At 32.7% G+C, this 21,578-nt stretch overlaps 1 protein-coding gene across 3 annotated transcripts in view; it reads left to right on the top strand.

Moving 5' to 3' along the window:
* LOC115211657 (luc7-like protein 3) overlaps positions 1-18,990 on the top strand; it is a 34,821-nt gene extending 15,831 nt beyond the window's left edge. The window contains exons 5-11 of one of the 3 annotated variants that reach the window (XR_004999367.1): positions 3,959-4,036; positions 5,405-5,500; positions 5,648-5,821; positions 6,697-6,908; positions 10,036-10,439; positions 12,648-17,229; positions 18,549-18,990. Coding sequence is in view for 2 of the 3 variants with exons in the window: in XM_029780294.2 (XP_029636154.1) it covers positions 3,959-4,036; positions 5,405-5,500; positions 5,648-5,821; positions 6,697-6,908; positions 10,036-10,439; positions 12,648-12,802 (1,119 nt within the window). In the remaining variant the exon portion in view is untranslated. Of the gene's footprint in view, positions 1-3,958; positions 4,037-5,404; positions 5,501-5,647; positions 5,822-6,696; positions 6,909-10,035; positions 10,440-12,647 lie in introns of all 3 variants that reach the window. The other 2 variants (XM_029780294.2, XM_036503290.1) reach the window with 2 other exon arrangements.
* Positions 18,991-21,578: the final 2,588 nt, after the last annotated feature.

The following is a 21,578-nucleotide window of genomic DNA, read 5'->3' as shown; positions in this document are numbered from 1 at the left end:
GGGGAGATTTGGCCACTATTTCTAGCTGGTCATGTGTCTAAGTAGAGGCTTCCTCATTGACACATGAATTTCTGGTTAGAGCATATGCCTGGTAAACATGTTTATAGATTACTAGCAGTATCACCCGGCGTTGCTCGGGTTTGTAAGGGAAATAACTATATAAGCATTTTTAGAGATGTAAAGTATAATAGCCATCTCAATATGGCTAGCCACAAAGGGGGGTGTTGCTGTAGCTTTTTACGTTCTGAGATTTAATAATACATTTTTAGAGAGTTACTTCCCTTATATAATAGTAAAAAATGCATTAAAAATGGGAAAAAATGATGGTAAATTTTTTTTAAATTGTAGACTCATTGTAGACGCGCGCAAATACCCAGAAGGGCTGGATATGAATCATGACTATAAGATACCCGCTTTTGGTTACACTGCACCGCAAAATGTGGGAGTAGTTAGGAATCTAAATCGTAGGAGACAAACACCACACAACCTCACTTTTATATATATAGATTTTTAAACATGCTACATGGCTAGTGTTCCTGATAGTTATAAGAAATAAAGTTTTAGTAGTATAGTATTTTTCATGAAGATTTTGACTCCTCATTTGTTGTATGTTTTCATATTTTAAGTTAGTTTTTTTGTTAATTTCACTAAGTATTTTTTGTTTGAATTTTTTCTGAATACTTTGAATTTTGTATTAAGCAATTAAAAATTTTGATGTAAACAAAATTACTTTTATAGTATTCGTATTTATTGCTGAAAATAAGGTACCGTGTTAAAAGGACCTGTGCTGGTGCTACATAAAAAATATACTCTATAGAATGGCTGGCATTAGGAAGGGCATCCAGCTGTAGAAGCCTTGCCAGAACAGATATTGGTGCCTGGTGCAACCTCTTGCCTTACAAGCTTTGGTCAGACTGTCCGGCTGATGCCTGTGTGGAAAATGGATGTTAAATGATAATAATAATGATTACATAGTGTTCATTAGCAAATATCTTGAAGTTCCTTTTTGAGAACAAAGTGGCTAAAAGAATCATTACAAGAGGAAATAAAGAGAGACACTGGATAAAATAGTCCAGGGTACACTTGGCTGGAAAAAAAAAAAGTAAAATGGATATCTTCAATACCTTTTGATCATAGGTTAGATCACTCAGGGCTAAACAATAACTTCATGAATTAAATTCTCTTATCATTCATACCAGATTCCATATTAAACATATTCAATGCTTTCTCATTGGTGTTCCTTGTCCACATGCTCCCACTTCCACCTGTAACAATTCAAACTGAAGATTTCTCAAGTTTTCTGTATTTTTTAGGAAGGACTTATAGTTGCATTCACTTTTCTGTTTTACTAATTCAAGAACATATATTCTATATAAATCATAACAGAACACTGTCTAGCCTATACTTACAATGTAATAAAAAAATTATTTAGGAAGGAAAACATTAAGAAAAGATTTCTTAACCTATTCATTATAGTATATTTCTAACTAGAAATACTCTTTCTGTTAAATTGTAAAATAATTGTGAATTTAGGCTATTTTCATAAAACAACTATAACTTTTTTGTTTATTGATGTATTAAGGTGATGTTTGGAACACAACATAGCAAAAGATTCTTACATAAGTCTATGATGGAATTTTTGTCTCAAAACTACTTTAATTACAGGTAAATTCAGTGAAATCTAAAATTATTTAAATTTTTGTTTAAATATTACCATATAAAATGAGTTAGTAGCCTATATTCTTTTGGGATTAATAAAGTTGTAATAAAGGACATCAGGGAATATTGTACCTTCTTGTATTTTTATTTACACTTGAGTGCATATAAATGAGGTACACAAAAGTAGATTATCACTAACGAAGCAGAATTTGCCTCTCCGTTTCTGGGTAAATACAAAACTCAAAAATAAGGCAAATTAGAAAATAAAGTATTCCAGAATGCTCATTGGAAAGTTATTTCAATTGACCACCCATTGGGTTGCTTTCCATTTCTGGTATTTGTATTCTCAGTATGCTATCTTGCAACTATTATGAAGTTGGTCAAATTTAAAAGGATATTTCTATGTAGATTTTTTTTTTCTGAGAGAAAGCTTGTCCTCAGCTCAATTCTGCAGCTGGGTACATTGCTTTCGTACTCTTAGTGATTTGGTTATTAACAAAATTTTTAAAAAAATGTCAGTACTTATATTTACTGTATATCACAGCAAGTGTTGCTTTCCACCAGGTTTACCTGGTAAAAGCTCATAGTTCAGTTTAATCAAACTATATTGCCTCAATTGAACTGTTTTGATTGAAGTTTACAAATGATGTGCCACTTATAGCTCTATGTGGTTGAACATATCATCATCATCATCATTTAACGTCCGTTCTCCATGCTAGCATGGGTTGGACGGTTCGACCGGGGATCTGGGAAGCCAGAAGGCTGCACCAGGCTCCGGTCTTATCTGGCAATGTTTCTACAGCTGGATCCCCTTCCTAACGCCAACCACTCCGTGAGTGTAGTGGGTGCTTTTTACGTGCCACCTGCACTGGTGCCAGGCGAGGCTGGCATCGGCCACTGTCGGATTGGTGCATTTTACGTGCCACCTGCACGGAAGCCAGTCGAGGCGGCACTGGCTTCGGCCATATGGGTAGAAATTTATTGTGACTCTTGTTTCTACACTCACTAGCAAATTTCCTTTTTGCTGTTGGATTATTTCCCCACTTTGTTTTAATTTTAATTTTTTTATATATTCATCAACACCCTCTTTATTTATTTGCATCCTTGTGACATCTGTCTGTTATTACAACTTCTAAAGCCTTTACATACTTGACCAAAGAGAAATACTAGTCAAAAAAATATTTGGCGTTTATAGTATGGAAGTGATGATTTCCCTACCACACCCTATTTCAGGCCATGCTGACTTGCACATTTGTTTTTTTTTTCTTCTCCACAAAAATAAAACCTACGGCAGTACCCAACATCTGTTCATAAGTCTTCCAAATTTTGATACCATATTTTGTTAGAAACATATCTAGCTTTTATACCTTACTATCTTTCACTTGTGAACAACCTTTATCATGATTTTCAAGGCTATTTATAGAACTGAAGTGTCTTGTAAAGTGTTCATTAGGGGTTGTATTTTGAACAACAAGCCATAGTTTCATTTCCCAAATAGTGTACTATTAGTTACATATATGAAAATACTGACTCAGCTTTTAAATACATGTGTGAGTAGCTACAGGTAAGATTCATCAGAGCTGCAGTAGTTGGTAGTCCATTGGCCTAGTTTCTTTTATCCATTATTATATTTATGACAAAAATGTCTGAATTTCATCTAAGTATCTGGGACTTTATTTGTTCTTTTTTACTCTTTATTTATGGTCTCCATGTTGATTGTCTGGGACACTTACATTGTTAAAAGAAATAGTATTTTTTTTATCAATAAACAGGAACACTAATTACAATGGGAAAGAAATATTTAAAAAAGTTTCACTTCATTCTGCTTCTGTTATCAATTTATTGTTGTTTTCACTCTTGTTGTTTGAGTTGTTTCCACTCTCAGAAATTGATATATAATCATCCACTTGATTATGGTTGTATTTTTCACATGCTGCTGCATTTGTTCTTTCAAAAACACTTCAAATTTCGAGTTACTGCTCCTAAATCTGAAGCTGGTATCCATATTAGAAAGGGTAGAGAGCATTACAGAAATAATTTTTAAAATGGATGTGGAGAAAAATGACCAAAATTTCAGAGGACAAATTGTAACAATATTACAAAATCTTTACCTAGTGAAATCTTGTATTATCACTGATATGAATTTAGATTTAATTGACCAGAAAAATACAGGCAGTTTCTGTGGATTGGTAGCATAGGTAGGACAAAAAATGGTCTCGGGCAGTATTGGTAATGAATGTGTTAACTTACATGGCTGTTTTGAAAAAAACTTTTATCTGAACTATTTGTTTATCTCCAGCCTTCAAGCAATGCTGCTGCTCTGAAAGAAGAAAAAGTTGCCATGTTAACTGAACGGATTAATGATTTAGTTCAACAGGTATGTACTAATTACACTATCAAGGGTGAGTTCATCTTGTGTATCGTAGAAAAAATAGATTATAGCATTTGAACAATTTTTTGAAGATTATTCTAGCCTGATGTACAAATTTGTTGTGCTGTAAATAAAAACAACTATAAAGTATTCAGTACGTACCATTGTGCTTTATAAAGTATTCAGTACGTACCATTGTACTTTATAAAGTATTCAGTACGTACCATTGTACTTTATAAAGTATTCAGTACGTACCATTGTACTTTTGCTTTTCTCATGGCCCAAAACTTACATCGACTGGTGTCTTATCAAATTGGTTGCTTTGTAAGTGTAGGTATTCTTTTCAGTAAAATAGTTTGTATAAATAATACTTGTAACTGTATTGATTACTCTAAGCTAGAAACAGTATGATAAACATTTTAGTCAGTTGATGAGAACATCCGTATAATTTAATGTTTGTCTTAACTTTTATAGAAATATCCTATAGTTTCCAACTGAATGTTGTCTATCTATGGAAATTGAGTTATCTAGCTTAATTTCATTTGAAACTTGAAAGAACCGACAATAGTTTTAAATAGTATTCATATTTAGATTGAAAACTTATTTTTTTGCTTGAAGTACCAAGAATAGTTTGAGAAAGCTTAATATTGAAGTATCTTCATTCAATGATTCAGAACTTTATTAACCTTAAATTTTTACAATCCAGTTAATGAAATTAAGGTACTGGCTTGTTGAGAAGATTAGTATTAAATTTGTTCATGTCACATTCAATTGATTACATCAGCTTGATGCCAAATAACTGCTCAATATTATCTTAATTTTTAAAGCAGTGAGCTGGCAGAACTGTTAGCACGCTGGGCAAAATGCTTAGCAGCGTTTCATCTGTTACTACATTTTGAGTTCAAATTCCACTGAGGCCAGTTTTACCTTTTATCCTTTTGGGGTTGATGGTAAATGACTTAATCCCTCCCTCGAAATTACTGGCCTTATGCCAAAATTTGAAATCAATATTATCTTAATTTGTTTTAACTACATGCACAGAAGAATTGTTCCTACAAATTGTTTGTAGTCTTTGTTCAATTAAGCCTAACATATTTCAGAAATAACTAACTAAAAAAAAATTATGGCTTATATATATGAAAAACAAGTAATAGATTTTGTTTATATAGCAGCATATTACATGACTCCCTCTCTTCATAAATTTCTATCTGTCTGTTCGTCTGATTTGTGTCAGTGTCAAACGAGTCTGCATTGTTATCAGACATTTGAATATTTCCTTTGCACTGATATGAACGGATCACTTGTATCTATTCTTAATTACCTCTTCAAGTTACATTGGATTTATTTTATTGCATTTGTTTTTTATTTTCTCAGGCAGAAAATTTGGGTTGTGAAGGAAAAGTTGAAGAAGCTCAAGGTGTTATGAAATTATGTGATTTACTAAGAGAGGAGAGGAAAGTTTTAGAAAATGTAAGTTGAAAATAGTCTTATTCTAATAAGAAATTTATATTTTTGAAAGATTTTCTGCTAAAATACTGAACATTTGTATCTTAACTTTTTGCTCATTTTTATGTTTTGTATGACATTTTACAAATGGAATTTGTTTTTTCATTTTAGCAAACCCGGCAAAACAGTCAAACGCCAGAAAGTGAAAAAACCATGGAAGTGTGTAATGTATGTGGTGCACTCCTTGTTGTTGGAGACATTCAGCAGCGTATTGATGAACATATCATGGGAAAACAGCATTCTGGTTATGCCAGAATCAGAACGTATGTTGAAGAAAGAAAGCAGGTTTGTGGCATAAGAACATTTTTAGTTTTTGTAAAATCATTTCTATTACATATGTGAAGAACTCTTCAATGTATTTGTCTTGAAATTTATATTTTTAACATTTTGATTTAGAACAAAATTTCAAGCTTGAAATATTTTGGAAAATACATTTTAATACTGGTTTCTAAATGACAGACCATTCTTTGCTCATATAAGTAATTTCAGTAGTAACCACTAGATAACTAATCAGGATATTTAACAGTTTCATACACAAAATGGTAGTTTTTTTCATATTTAAAAAGTATTACCATGATCAGTGTTTTGCTGTGCATGCTCTCACGATTTTCCTATACTGAATTGGAACAATGTTAACGAGAAGCAATTGTTTGAGGAGACATTGTTTCTCTCCCATTCATTTGTAAAAACCTTTCCTACTGTCATTTGTTGCAAACTGAAGTATGAAAAGTGAGTTGTTGATTTTATTGGCTAAGCAAGCAGCAATAATAACAAGTTAAAAATTAACAAGAGTAAAAAACTGTTTTCCAATCATGTACTGTTTTTGTTAGAGCAAAATGCAGTTGAATTTGCTTCAAAGAAAAATGAAGCCACTTGTCTATTGTTCATCAAAATAAGGCTTTTCCTTTCATGCTACTTATTTTTCTAACAGACAGAGGTTAATGATTGAATACTGCACCTATTTAAAAAAAATTAACAATTAAAAATTTAAACTTTTCTCTGATTGTCCTCTGGATTTATATTGTTTAATCTGTGCTCTACACCCGTCAATGTAATGATAATTTTAAAAAGTTTAAATGTAGTAATAAATAATATTTGGAGAATCAGATATTTTGTATTCGATTATTTCTATTAATTATACTATTTGTATATTATATTAGAGAAAGTTACAATCTGCAGAAGAAAGAGAAGCCAGACTTGTCAGAGAGAAAGAAGAACGTGAAAAAGAAAGAGAGCGGGAAAAAGAGAAAGAACGAGAAGAGAAACGTAGGAAAGAAAAGGAAAGGGAGAAAGAAAGGGAGAGGCAAAGAGAACGAGAAAAAAGACGACGGCGTAGCCGTAGTCGAACCAGGAGGAGTAGAAGCAGAGAAAGGTAATTTTGTTATGACTTGAAGTTTTCTCATTATCATTTCAGAGTCTGTTTATACACTGTTATGGGTTTCACTGTTTTGTCTGTATCACATCTATCCGTAATTTGGGGTCATTTGTTTATTATATTTGTTTTAGTTACATCTATTTATGTTTGACTTCATTACATGTATCTATGTTTACTTTGGTCTACTGCTACAATTGAGATCCTCTCCAGCATCAGCACACAGCAACTTTTCATTAAACATTCAAAACAAATTATCAAATATATTCAAATTAACTTTTTTAAAAGAGTGTGCATTTTGCTCTAGTATAACCATCTCCTACAATATTAGAGCATAATTTCAAAGGACACAAAACTGACAATTTTTCTTAGCAATGCAAATGTTGAAACAGTTTCCTACAGAAATTATTGACTATCAGGTTTGACTATTTTTGGCAAAGATGATTTTCTACCAAGTAGGATTGTAATTGATCCCATTACAGTAAAGGTTGTATAATATACTGTACAGAGCCTAACATCTCTGATGCCAGTATCCAGTCAATTCCAAATCCTTTTAAAACAGTGATTTTGTCATTAAGTTTTGGCATTCAAGCTCTGTTATAGCCCTAGCATTCTAGCAGGCCATTACTGGTATTTGCCAGATGGAAAAGTAGACCAGTTTGTATTAATTGCCCGGGTTAATACAGATGGAGATGTTAGTTTAAGCTCCCAGCATAATATTGGTGGGAATATCTTTTGACTAGAAATTCATATGCAAAATTTCCTCAAAAATTGATGTCTAGGCATGTTCCTAAGATATGCTTGTAAGCTACTCTAGTCTGAAAATGTTTATTTGTTAACATAGAACCAGATTACTCTTATAAATTTAAGTTTGATGACATATTACAGTAGGTACTTGATGTAAAAATCTTGAATGCTTAATCTATTTTACACTTTCCAGTTGGCTTGTGGTAATCAAAACACATTCCACAGTTTTATCACATGATATCTCACACCTGACTACATTTGCAGAGGTTTGTCAGTACTTTGTGGTTTTACATACTATGCTTTGCCGATGAGGGCTGCTAGTGCAAGCAAAACTTAATGTACATTTATAAGTTAACTTCTGTGAGGCTGTACTCAAATGCTTGTGTGTCTCTTTTTTTAAAGAATCAAGTCCTGAAGTTTAAACTTCAAATGTGCTTTGCTCCTCTGGCAGCTAAACAAAACACCACTGAATGGGCATCATTCAAAGACAGTTTATGGTAGTCTGCAAATATCTTAGCTTGGTCACTGGCCCAGAGAAAGGCAACTTCAACAGCTAGAACAATTCTATCTAGCTAACCAATGAATGAAAGTTCATAAAACCAAGTGTCAACCAGACAGACCACAAGATAAAGAATGTAGGACTGTAATAAATATTGGTAATAGATAGGCTCTGATATAAAAAGTTTTCCACTAAACTGAAATATTATCTTAGAAATATTGCATTTCTAAATCTCTCAGAGAGACTTATACTGTAGCAGCATGATAAAGTGATGGTTTGTTGCCAACTTAATATGGCAATCCCAGGAAAGGGATGAGTGCTACTGTTATTTAGCCCCAGGAAGCATCGTTTCCAGTTAGCTACGTGACACAAGCATTCTGTGTCCTTAAGTTTTCAAACAGGGGAGATAAGTACCTCCACCCAGCAGAGCCAGCCACCAGAGACTAGTTTCAGAGTTATTGCTCTTCATCAGTCTGGAGTAGCTTGGCTTGCTAGCTGTCAGTGCTTCTTTGCATTTGAAAACTTATAGAATTTCAAGTGAAATAAATTCACTGATCTAGAAAATTAGAAATATTGCATTTCTAAATCTCTCAGAGAGATTTATATTTTATTATTCCTAATCATAATAATGATAGAGTAATCTGTAGTAACTACAGTAGAATCAGCTTGATTAATTTTTCTTTGAAAATCTTTTACCATCTCCTCAATCATTTCTGCCATGCTAGCACTGCATATTTTTAGCATCATAGCATTAATAATAATTATCATAATAATACTTATGGTGTTTTCCCAAATAAAGTGAGGTTTGAGCCTAGTTCTGAGTTATAGTCAGTGTTATAACTTCATTGGCCTCTTTCAATGTCATCCTTTATTGATTAATGCCATTTGTCTTTGTTGTTCTTTTAAACCTATATATAGTTAGGTGTTAAATTTAATCACAGTTTGTATCAGCTTTGGACCAGTGGATTGAAAATTGCAGAAATGGTGTTAATGGGAAGTTTAGGAAACTTTTATTCATTAGCAACCCCCCAAAAAAAGAAATTAAAAAGAACTAAATATACATTTGTAGCATTGATGTAGATCCTATTAGAAATGAAAATGATACCAATTTGAGCTTGAAAAATAATATGAGGAAGCATGCTGATGGCACACAATAAGCACCATTCATGTGTGGGTTGATGCCAGTGCTGCCTCACTGGCTCCCCATGCTGGTGGCATGTAAAAAGCACCATCTGAACATGGTCAATGCCAGCCACTCCTCCCCGACTGGCTCCTGTGCCGGTAGCACATAAAAAGCACCATCCAAGCATAGCTGATGCCAGTGGCACATAAAAAGCATCCACTACACTCACGGAGTGGTTGGCGTTAAGAAGGGCATCCAGCTGTAGAAACCTTGCCAGATTTGATTGGAGCCTGGTGCAACCTCCTGGCTTGCCTGTCCCCAGTCAATCCGTCCAACCCATGCCAGCATGGAAAACTGATGTTAAATGATGATGATGATGAAGGCAGCTAAGAATGGAAGATATGAGAATGATATTTTGTTTTATGTTTGTATGTATCCATACATGTGGACACACTGGCTATTAATTTAACACATTTAAGACCACCAAATGAAAAAAATCAAATTTTTCTCTAGTCAAGGGCATTACTGTTTCCTTTACTCCATCAAGCTGGAAATAGATTCAACTTCCACTTCACATTTGGGTTCTTTGCAGTATGAATGTCATCAAATTCTAAAACCTTATAATACATTGTCCAAATTTGAAATACTTTGCTGTTACCTTGAAAAAAATGGTATAGTATGTTGTATTTTCTGGATTAGTTTGGTTTAGAAAATCAAACCTCAAAAATTCATTAATTTATTTTCTCTTGTATTTTTAGGAAGAGACGTTCCAGAAGCCATGGTCATCGATCTCAAAGATCAAGTAGTAGAGAAAAACATAAAATTGCTCGTCGGCATCGTTCACGGAGTCATTCTAGTTCTAGAAGCCATTCCTCTCGTCAGTCAAATCATCATAGAAGGTCTCGGAGTAGAGAATTTAAACATAGATCAGGTAGTAAAGAACCCAAATACAGATCACGGAGTCCTGATTCTAAAAATGGCTCACCTAGCTATGAACTAAGTAAATATCATTCAAGGAGTCATGAACTTAAACATCGCTCTGGTAGTCAGGATTCAAGTTATCGGTCATTCAGCCAAGAAACCAGGCAGTACTCAAATAGTAATGATTCGAAGCAGCGACCAGGCAATAATTGTGACAGGAAAATTTTATATTTAGAAAATGGTAAGTTATAATTTTGATCATCAGATAAAACACTTTATAAATTCTGCCTCAGTGCAGCGAACTATTAATTTTGTCATTTTTATTTATTGAGCTATTTTGTGGTTTATAGCTGACCAAATTGGTAGGATGTCAGCCTATTGGATTAATTTATGCTGAGCTGTATTCCTGCTAAAGACAATTAATTCTTAGTTTACCTAATTATATATGGGTGCTAAATAGGGATGCAATTTACTGTTATAAGACGCAAGAGTGCTGTAATTACATGTTTATTAGTTGGCAGAATGTACACGAATATTCTCCTGTTTATGATGTGGAATGAAATCTGTCTGGCTGACTTAAAGTAGATGTATGATATGAATGCATAAATCTTCATACTTGTATACTATATAAGACTAGCAGTATCGCCCGGCGTTGCTTGGGTTTGTAAGGGATATAACTATATAAGCATTTTTAGAGAGTTATAGCCAAAAAATAGCAAAAAAATGCATTAAAAATGGGAAAAAATGATGGTAAATTTTTTTTTAAATCGTTGACTCATCGTAGACATTTTTAGAGAGTTACTTCCCTTACATAATAGCGAAAAAATGCATTAAAATGGAAAAAAATGATGGTAAATTTTTTTTTAAATCGTAGACTCATCGTAGATGTGTGCTAATACCCAGAAGGGCTTGATATGAATCACTGGTTAAACTGCACCGCAAAATGTGGGAGTAGTTAGGAATCTAAATCGTAGGAGACAGACACACAACTTCACTTTTATATATAAAGATTTACTACCGCTCACAAGATTAGTAACATATAGATTTGGAACCTTACTTTTTGGAGCAATAAATTAAGATTTGAAATAAGTTGCTTTGCATTAGATTTTAAATATGTTGTAAATCCTTTTGCAGAAACTTATACACAATATATATCATGAAATAAAAATATGTTCTTGAAGGCATATTAAAATACTTAGGTACTATAAATCTCTAAGAATTTAGAGAGCTAACACTGCTACCTCATTACTGCACTGTTTTCTTTTGAATGCTTATTATTTTTGCTGTAACTAACATTACTCCAATGAAGTTTTACCCAAATTGAAACAGTACTAAAAAGGAAGTATCGAGAAATAATTAGTTTAAGTATAGTGGATGAGATATTATAGAGGTGGTTGGAGAAATGTATGTGTTCAGGTGGAAATGTTATTGAGAAGAGTTGAGATTATTCAAAAAGTGGATGGTTCTCTATTGAATGTAGTTATCCAAAACATGTGAGTAATATACAAGTCAAATATACATGCGTTTCAATTATGCTTATTTTATTTTTTTCTATGTAGTTGTGAAATTGGTCCCTACAAACTAAGGACCTTATTGTTTCATGGTATTTGATAACTAGTGGTAATTATGTTCATGACATTGATTATATATGAATGTATGATCTCTGGTAATGTTGCTCTGGGAAGCCACTATCATCCATTATGAAAATCCTCTTTCTTTGTAAAGTTGGCTACACAAGTCAACATCCTTTTGACACCTTCATCTATTTTCCAGTAATCCAACTCCATACTGAGCTTGGTTTGGTAGCAGTTCCTTAGTAATCAAATGCTCATTGAAGTAAACAATGCATTGGTTCCTGGCCAAATGTATAAAGTTTACACTAGTGGTCTAGTTTCAGATTGTTTTGGCGACTAAAAGACAAAAGTGAGCTAAGCCTGATAGGTTGAGTACTGATAATATATTGGGACTGAAATGTTTTATGGCTCTGTTATGCAAGACAATCTTTAATGAAATCTTATCTCTATATGTAATTAATCATGTAACCATCAAGAAAGTCTGTTAAGTCTAGCATTTGCATGAAGTATAATGTTTTCAATTGTGTTGAACATGAATTGTGAAATTCAAAATCTTTTTTCATGATGTGTGATGTTTATGCTTTGGTCCTATATAATGACATCAATTATGTCAATATCTGTTGAAATAAAAAAAATAAAAAAACTCTTTACGTTTGCAGTATTTTGGATGTGTCTTGCATTTTACATTTTTGTAAATTTTGGTTTCATAATTTTCTGTGATTCCTTTATTGTATAAAATCTATTTAAAGCACAAAATTGTACATAATTTGTATATATGAGAAACACTGAAAACTTGACCAGGAAATATTGCAATTCTTAGATCATATAATCTATATCTTTAGAGCTTAGGTATTCCAATTTTATTTTAAATCCAGATAAGCAGTTAATGTACAACGATGACAACACCCAGCATATGGAGATGATGCACTATGATAAATATGAAGATGGTGAAATTCCATCAGACAGCCGTGCTGATATTGATGATAGTAATGAAGAGACTGGCACACATTCTGAAGGTGACACTAAATGAATGATTGATCTAGCCTGCTTCTGATCAACCCATGCTGGTAAGTGACTGTCTAATGGTTTACCTGATCTTGCTTTCAGCTCATTCAGAGGTAAGTGGTGACCTCTACTGGCATGCATCCGTCCGTCTGTCTATTTGTTCGTCCATTGGAGTTGAGCAAGAGACACCAAGCTAATAGACGGCAGCCACTCAAATATGTTGGTCTGTAAACTAAAACAGACTGTCATGGCACTTCTAAACAATATACTTGGTAAATGTCATCAGCACCTACTGTTCCCTGTGCTCCCCCACCCCTTAAACCTGTATTCATCCTTTAGTATATTTAATAGATTTTCTTCCTGCCATTATAGTCCCATTCATGGATCTGTGTTCAAGGTCGATAATGAATTGGCTGATAATCGAAGAACTGGTAAACATATCTTAATCTGTTGCTGCTTGTAATTTTTGTTAATGATAATGTGTGTGAATGAAGAATGCTTTGATATTGTCCATAATAATACTGGTATCGAATTAAGATAATTCTTAATAGTGATGTCATCAAAAGGGATAATTGTGTTACAGTTCTTTTTCATTTTGTGGAATAGGAATTTTGTAGTTTTTAGAAAAATAATCACAGAAAATACTAACATCAATTTTACTTGATTTGAAAACTGGTAGAATTACAATAATTTTATTTTAACTTAGCTGAAGCTCGACTCATTTGAGGAGTGTGGGAAAATCACTTATTCCTTCAAAAATTAGCCAGATTGAGTTTCTTAATTCATTTTTAGTCTTTCAATCTCAATTTCTCTAATTACTCAATATAGCATTGACATTTTATATATTTCATTTTAATATCATTTGATGTCTAAAATGAATACATGAATGTTGTGTAATTTAAAGAAACGCTTTCTTTCTTTCTTTTATACATAACATTGAGTATAGGTATGAAATATAAGCTAGCCAATGTTTTGCTATTCAAACTTGACTGCAAAATCAGATTAAATTAACTCTTTATGTTTACTTCCAAATAATTAAAAAAAATCTCCAGTTTGAGAATGTCTCTGAAACATAAAAATGTGTACTTGAAAAGAGCAATATATTTTATTCTAATAAATACTTTAAGCATAGACTAAAAACACCCCCAAAACTTAGATTTTATCAACTTTCTTATATAATAGTTATTTACTGCTCCATCAAAATAACTCTGCTGGAAAAAAAAAAATTTACAAAAACCTACATCAAAATTTGATTTTATAAACAAAGTAAAACTTAGTCACTTCACTTTTTTTCTTCTTTTTAAACATATTACAAAGTTTTTAACCACTGCATCAATAAACATGAAAAAAATCTGGGTTTAATGTTATTTGTGAATGGGGCCTTAATATTTTATTTTCCTGCACAGACACCATCATCATTCCAGTGGTTTTATTATAAGCACATGCCTATAGTCTGACCAGTTTCTTTTCTGATACAGACAGATTTCTATTTATGCAGTTCTATCAATCTTTGTCAGCACCATGTTTGAATTGCTCGGTTGCCAATGTTGAGAGCATTGCTTTGACTACCAATCTGTTACATGAGACCACGGTGCCTCAATGCTTCCTCGACACCAGTGATGCTTGCCTCTCTATACAGGTATTTCTTTGGTCTTAGATAATTGATATGTAAGCGGCTTCATTTATACTATCTTCCCTGCTGAATTCTGTTTTGTGCAGATTTGTATATATTTACTTGGAGAAATAAAATTCATTTCCATGTTATGTTGAATGTATGATTTAGGTTGTGATAGATGTTTTAGCCAAGAGTGTGTGTGTATGTTTGCGTTCATATACCAGCAACACACTCTAAATTGCCTTATTCTGTGTTCTCATTAGCAGAAGAAATATAAAAAAAGATGAATCTGAAATATATGTTAATGCTTCCACATTGGGGATTTACACTTTCTCTTTCAGATCTTAAGGTAAGTGAAAAGCCAGGATTCTGATAGTGTATCCTGAGTTGATGGCCTTCTGCATTTAGAATTAAAAGGGAACAAACTTGCAAATGTAACAGTATTTAAAGATAGGTAGCCTGAGATTTTTGGAGTTGAAACAAAAGAATCATTTCCTTTGGTTTATCTACTTACATATTTAATTTCAAGATATATTCAAATAAAATATTAGCTTCGAGTAGTGTATCAGTTGAAATGGATATAACTAAATACTTTAGATTGAAGCATACTAAAAGGAGTTATGTAGTATCATAAATTATTTCTGTGTAAGAATTGTTTGACATGAAATTGTATTGTTAAAATTCTTTTAACAAATTACAAAAACAATTTATCGTAGAACATACAGAATGATTTGTTATTACAGTGGCTGGTGGTTAAAGCTTTGAAGAACTCACTTTATGACCATCAAATCTTGAGCCATTGTGTATAACTCTTGGACAGAAATATAACAACTTTACTTACAGCAGTTACCTGCTTAATACCAGGCTCTATTCCTACTTTGTTGGGTAGGTACACTACCTAGTTGAAAAGTACTTGTGCTAACATGGGAAAATAAATATAAAGCTACATGAAGATGCTGATATTTTGAGAGAAATTCTAATTATATTTTAAAGATATATTTTCAAAATTTATTAAATATTTCATGTAATTATTCAGTAATAATTTTTTTCACATAATTTATAGTAAAAAGCTCCATTTATAAAACATGGGCACCAAGCATTTAACTGATGTGACAAAGCCTTGGATTTTATGGATAGGCTTTTCAGTGTGCTTTTCCTGCTTAACTGATAGATATTTTTGTAATTGGAAAAGTATGTCATTTTCATACTGTGCTTTAGTTTGTCACTTAACTATGCCAGCATGGTAAAACCAGTGCAAGATTGCAGCTGAGACTAGTTTGAAGGATTACAATAATATTTCATCTTAAATTGGTGCATCATTCCCTGTTTGTTCCTGAAAGTATTACGCTGGTTTCACTCAGGCTATGCCAGCCACAAATGCATTAACTATATCAACTCGATACTCATCAATCTGCTGATATCAACTTCTTTTTACAGCATTTTCTGATTTTCAACCACAAATGGCTCAAAACTTATTGCAATGTAGATTGCTTGCTAACAGCTGTTGTCTTTGTTCATTTTCATCTATTGGTATGAGTACAAGTTTGGAGTGTATTGGCAGCAGGCAGAGAACAGTTTTATTTGAGGTATGGCTACATTTATTCTGCTCTGTCACACTGAAGATAAGCAATCCTAATGAGGAGTTTTCACTCACCACTTCTGTAGTCCGTCATATTCCATTGATGCCCCTTGTTCCCATTTTTGAATTTTCTCAAACCAAGATTTCGATGTTGCAGTCACAATCTCGTCATATTTTTCTGCCAAAATAGAGTTTTGAGTTGATTACTCTATTGGCATAATAATATTGGTATTACAAACTTTTTTTCATATTGAAACTTTCAGATTAAATTCGAATATTAGAGGTCATTGTTTGATTGAATTTTTTTTTTGCAGTTTTGAAGAATTTGCATGGCTTTTTTTTTTTAAATGTATGAAAAAGACATGTTGCCAATTTCAATTTTTCTAGATATTTTAGTTTTAACAGGTTTGATTAATTATTTCTTGATCCCTTTCTTTTAAATGGGCATATGCTTATTACTAGTGCTAATTTCTATTTTACTGTATATCTATTTAGCTCTAGTATTTAGCTATTCTTTTTCTACTGATGATTTCATAATGTAAATTTTATTCAGTTATTGACTGGCCAGACTGGTGATAAAGTGAAGGATATTATTACTGAAATTAGTTATGTATATTTATATCACCACAAAAACTATTTGAATATAGTTACACTAAATATACCTGAAATTTTACACATACACATGCGCGCATGCACACACACACACACACACAAAGTTTTTTATAAATTAGAATGTTGTTTTCCTTATTAGCATAAACCAACCTTTTGAAAGTTTCATTTTTTTAAAAATTTCCCCATTGATTATTTAATTTACTTTTCAAAATTATATTACAAAAGTCCACTTAATTGGGTTCAGAATTGGTCAGAATTGCTATTTTGTAATAATCTATCAAAATTAAATTATTTATTTCAATTTTATTTATTTATTGGTCATTTTTTTAATCTTTTAACAGTAGGGCATTTTTATAGTATTTCTTGGTTCAACAACTTCAGTTTCAATAGGTTATTTGCATGTGTTGACTTCAACTATGATATATTCTTCACACTTTCATTGTTTCCAAGTTTTAGTAAAACTATTTAAATGTAGATAGTTGAAATGTTCCCTATATGAAAGCTGAATTACTAGTTGTTCATCACTGGCCATCATGTCTTTTAGATGGTTTGTATTAAAGGTATTCTCTTGTTACCAGCTTTCTACTCAATGTTTGCTGATCGTGGGAGTGAGTACTGCATGTATGGATTTGATGAGCATACAGAGGTTAGTGCAGCTTTCTCTGGCCAAGCGTTTAAAGACATTGACTGACTGACTGCTGGGGGGTGGTGACAGTACATACAGACACCTTCCCTGTACCATCACTTTTAGCGTAATTCAATCTGTATCCTTGACTGAAAATTTTGCGCACTGATTTATTATTGAAATATCTTTACGAATTTTTTTTTTTTTTTGAAAAAAGAAATGCATTTAAATTATTGCCTTACATTATATGGCAAGATTTTTTGAGAAGTACTTTTAAAAAAAAAAGTTTAATACATTTATTATTACTACATTTTTATTAGTAAACAACAAGCATACAGCTGCCTCTTAAAAAAAAAAAAGTATTAGTTTCAAATGGTAAACTGATAAAATTCTGATTCCTCCCTGCTAATTGGAAATTTCCTCACTCACATAAACCATTGTTGACTAATTTTAACTTAGCTTATTTGGGCAAAATATAAACTTATTTTGTCATTTATTTTTTCAGTGACTCTAAATAATAAAGAAAACAAACTTTTGTATTATAATTTTTTTTTTAAATATTAGATGAAAGGTTTCTTGTAAAAATTTGAATGACAAGTATTGTTTCATTATCATCATATTTTGTTTTAAGTATATCGTGTTTTGTACCTAATTAAAATCATAGAATTAAATAAAAACTGAACAACAAATTTAATAGTTTTTTTTTTTATTATTATTTTCCAAACCATTTATTTTTCTTTTCATTTTCAATCAATAGAAAATATTCTTAAATTTTCTGTTGGTATAGATTTATTTTCTGTATTTCCTGAAACCATTTTTGTTTTTCATTGCTCTGAAAATTGATAAAATATTTCCTTCAGATATTACTTGACCACATTTTTTGTGTTCATTAATAAAATTTGCAACTTAATGTATATATTTTTTTTCCTTATGATCATTTTTACTCAGTACCATTTTTTAATCTAACAAATGGTGTTGCAAATTTAAACCTGATAAATTAAGAATATTTGTCTGTCATCTCTTAGCTTCTCATTATTCATTTTGTTAGATTATTCACACAGTTTTTTTTTTATTCAGATGGCAATTATATGGGAGCTGTATCTTATAGTTGAATTTTTAGTCTTATGGTGATTTACAAATTTCTAAAAAAATTTGAATTTGTCTTTCATAACAGCCAATCAAAAAGATATTTCTTTTTGATTTGAGCAGGAACTATTGTTTATGCTAGAACGTGTGGTGTGCAATGAAGGTGTTTGTTTTTAGATTGTGTTGACATATGTTAACTTTCATAGATGATTGGATGATACTTATTTGAAGTTTCTTCTATTTTTCTCTTGTAGTGAAATGACAGCACCACCACCATTTGAACTGTGTTATTTCCTTTGCTGTAAACCAGTTGAAACAGTCCTGATGATGAGAATAGTGTCATTATTAAGATAATCAACACCTTAGCCATGCCAGGATTGAAACCAGCTATTCAAATAGGTATTTCTACTTAAAAAGAACCAGAGGTATGTGAAATAGGTACCTACTGTCTCCTCCTCTTATTCCTCACTGTAGTGTCAGATGGTTGTTCCTGTTTTTCCTCTGGTATATAACTGACAACTGCTCTTGCTGCTGTTCTATTATTCACTGGTTAGAATAGCACTCCATGCAGTGTAGTCTTTTCATACAGTTTTGACTGTTTCTGTCCATTCATTTTGTTATAAATGGTCTTGCTAATTTTTTTTTTAATGTATTTCTTCTATAAAGAAGCAATAAAATACATTTTGCTCTTTTTTATTTATTTGTTATGCTTTCAATGATTTTGGAGAAATTATCGACCACTTTTACAAGAATTGTGAATAAATTTTTTAATAAATCTGATCATGTTTATCGTTCTTATCTTACATATTAAAACTGAAAATGTCTGTGTGTGTCTGTGTATCGGTATGTCCTCATTTTGCGTCAAAACAGCTCGACCAATTTTTCTTAAACTTCATACGCACTATGTATGCTTATGTATTTGGGTTTTAAGTATAAATTGATTTCGAAAAATGTTTGGGTAAACGGCAGGAGGAATAATATTTGGGCATGAGTGAACAGTGGGAGTAAAATTTTTAAGCTTCCAAGGGAAACAACCCATTCATTTTCAGTATGCTTATTTCTTAGTATTTGAACTATTTTAGTTATTTTCTCAATTTATCTAATACAAATAGTATTTTCCTAAACAATAGATCCACTTATTTCGGTTAGTGACTTATTCACGAATATACTAACACTAGTGCTTGTGTTGGTATGTTCGTGAATAAGCTTTTTTTCACAGTTAATTACTTTGAATTGTTATTATCTCATGACTGGCATCCGTGCTAGTGGAGTGCTAAGAGCACCATGCAAGCATGATCGTTGCCAGAGCAGCTAACTGGCTTCCGTGTCACTGGCATGTAAAAAGCACCATTTGAGCGTGATCGTTACCAGTGTCGCCTTACTGGCACGTGAAAAAACATTTGAGCAAGGTCGTTGCCAGTGCTGCTGGACTGGCTCCTGTGCAGGTGGCTCGTCAAAAACACTATTTGAGCGTGGCCGTTGCCAGTACTGCCTGACTGGTCCTCGTGCCAGTTGTATGTAAAAGCACCCACTACACTCTTGGAGTGGTTGGCATCCAGCTGTAGAAATTCTGCCAGATCAGATTGGAGCCTGGTGCAGCCATCTGGTTTGCCAGTCCTCAGTCAAATCGTCCAACCCATGCTAGCATGGAAAGTGGACATTAAACGTTGATGATGATCTGGTTAGCCTGTTATTACGTAAAATGTTTCATGGTTTTAGTATACACCTCTCTCTCTTTTGGAGAGGCACAAGCACCTACACACATGGCAATAACTTCCACCTACCGAATTCAATCACAAAGCTCCGGTCGGCTCGGGGCTATAGTGGAAGACACCTACCCAAAGTGCCACGCAGTGGGACTGAACCCAAAGCCATGTAGGTAGGAAGCAAGCTCCCTAACTACACAGCCATGCCCCTTATTAGTATTTCCTCCTAAAATCTATATACTCTGGGAATGTATTAAAGCCCTTTATTTTATTTATTTGAATTCTTACTATATGGTAATTAATTTCATGTTATTACATAACTGACTTCACAATTTGGGTATTCATAACTTATTGGGAATTCCTAAAAACAAGATCCTTTATAAGACAGTTCGGTATTCTCAATAAATACACAAAAACCGTTGTAAGGGCTACATACTTTGTATTTTTGTTATTAGATTAGCAAAACAATCATGAGAATGGAACCAAGGGATAAGCTCGCTTTCCTGGGAATTACCAGCTATGTCAGCTACTATATATATATATATATATATATATATATATATGCTTATTATAGCCTCAGACCAACCAAAACCTTGTGAGTGGATTTCGTACTTGGAAACTGAAAGAACACTGTCGTATATATATGTATGTGTGTGCGTGTCTTGTGTTTTTACCCCCACCATTGCTTGACAACTGATGTTGCTGTATTTACATTCCCGTTACTTAGCAATTTGGTAAAAGACATTGGCAGAATGAATACTAGGCTTACAAAGAATAAATCCTGTGGTTGATTTCTTCGACCAACGGCAGTGCTCCAGCATGGCCACAGTCACATGACTGAAACAAGTAAAACAATAAAAATTTATGCCATTTTAATCCCATGCAAGGCTGGGTATCTCTGCTAGTTTTTATAAAAACCATTGAAATATAAATGCTTCCAGTTGTCTCAACCCTTTGTCCAATAAATATGCACTGCATATAACCATATATCTCTTACTCATGCAGATATTTTCTCTCAATATCCAGTCACTATCTCAACTTAGTTTGCTTGGTGCATTTTGCATACAAGAAACTTTACAGAACTTATTCTCAAATTGCTGCATGCCCTCTGAATTCATCATATAACATCACACTTTTTATGCTTGCATCACAAAGTGGAGAGAAGAGCCTTTTTTGAATTTTAGTTTCATTCATTTCAAACTTTTTTACCGGCTCTTCCTCCATCGTTAAATATGTTATTTAAGTCATAAAATCTAGCCACTCCCTAATGAGTACTAATTAAGAAGTCTATAGTTGCTTTTGGTATTAGTTGCTGTACTGTTAGTCTTTGTTTACTGATGAGTGATATTTCTGTGTCCTGCTATTAACTTCTTTTTTGCACCACCAGTTTCATTTCTGTTCCTTGGTGACTTATTTAGTGTTATAAGCTAGTTATAGACTTTTTAAAGACAAATACAAAGATAGTATCCTTTGAAGATAACAAAGTTTGTTTCCTTCAAAGATACCTTGCTCACCACCAAATTCACCATCTTCTTGGCATTCTGAACATGAGGAGGTGAAGTAAGTATTACAAAGCAT

Source organism: Octopus sinensis, linkage group LG5 (assembly GCF_006345805.1).
Source record: "Octopus sinensis linkage group LG5, ASM634580v1, whole genome shotgun sequence".
Lineage (NCBI taxonomy): Eukaryota > Metazoa > Mollusca > Cephalopoda > Octopoda > Octopodidae > Octopus > Octopus sinensis.
Note: the sequence above shows the minus strand (reverse complement) of the source record. Positions and strands in the feature narration are given on the sequence as shown.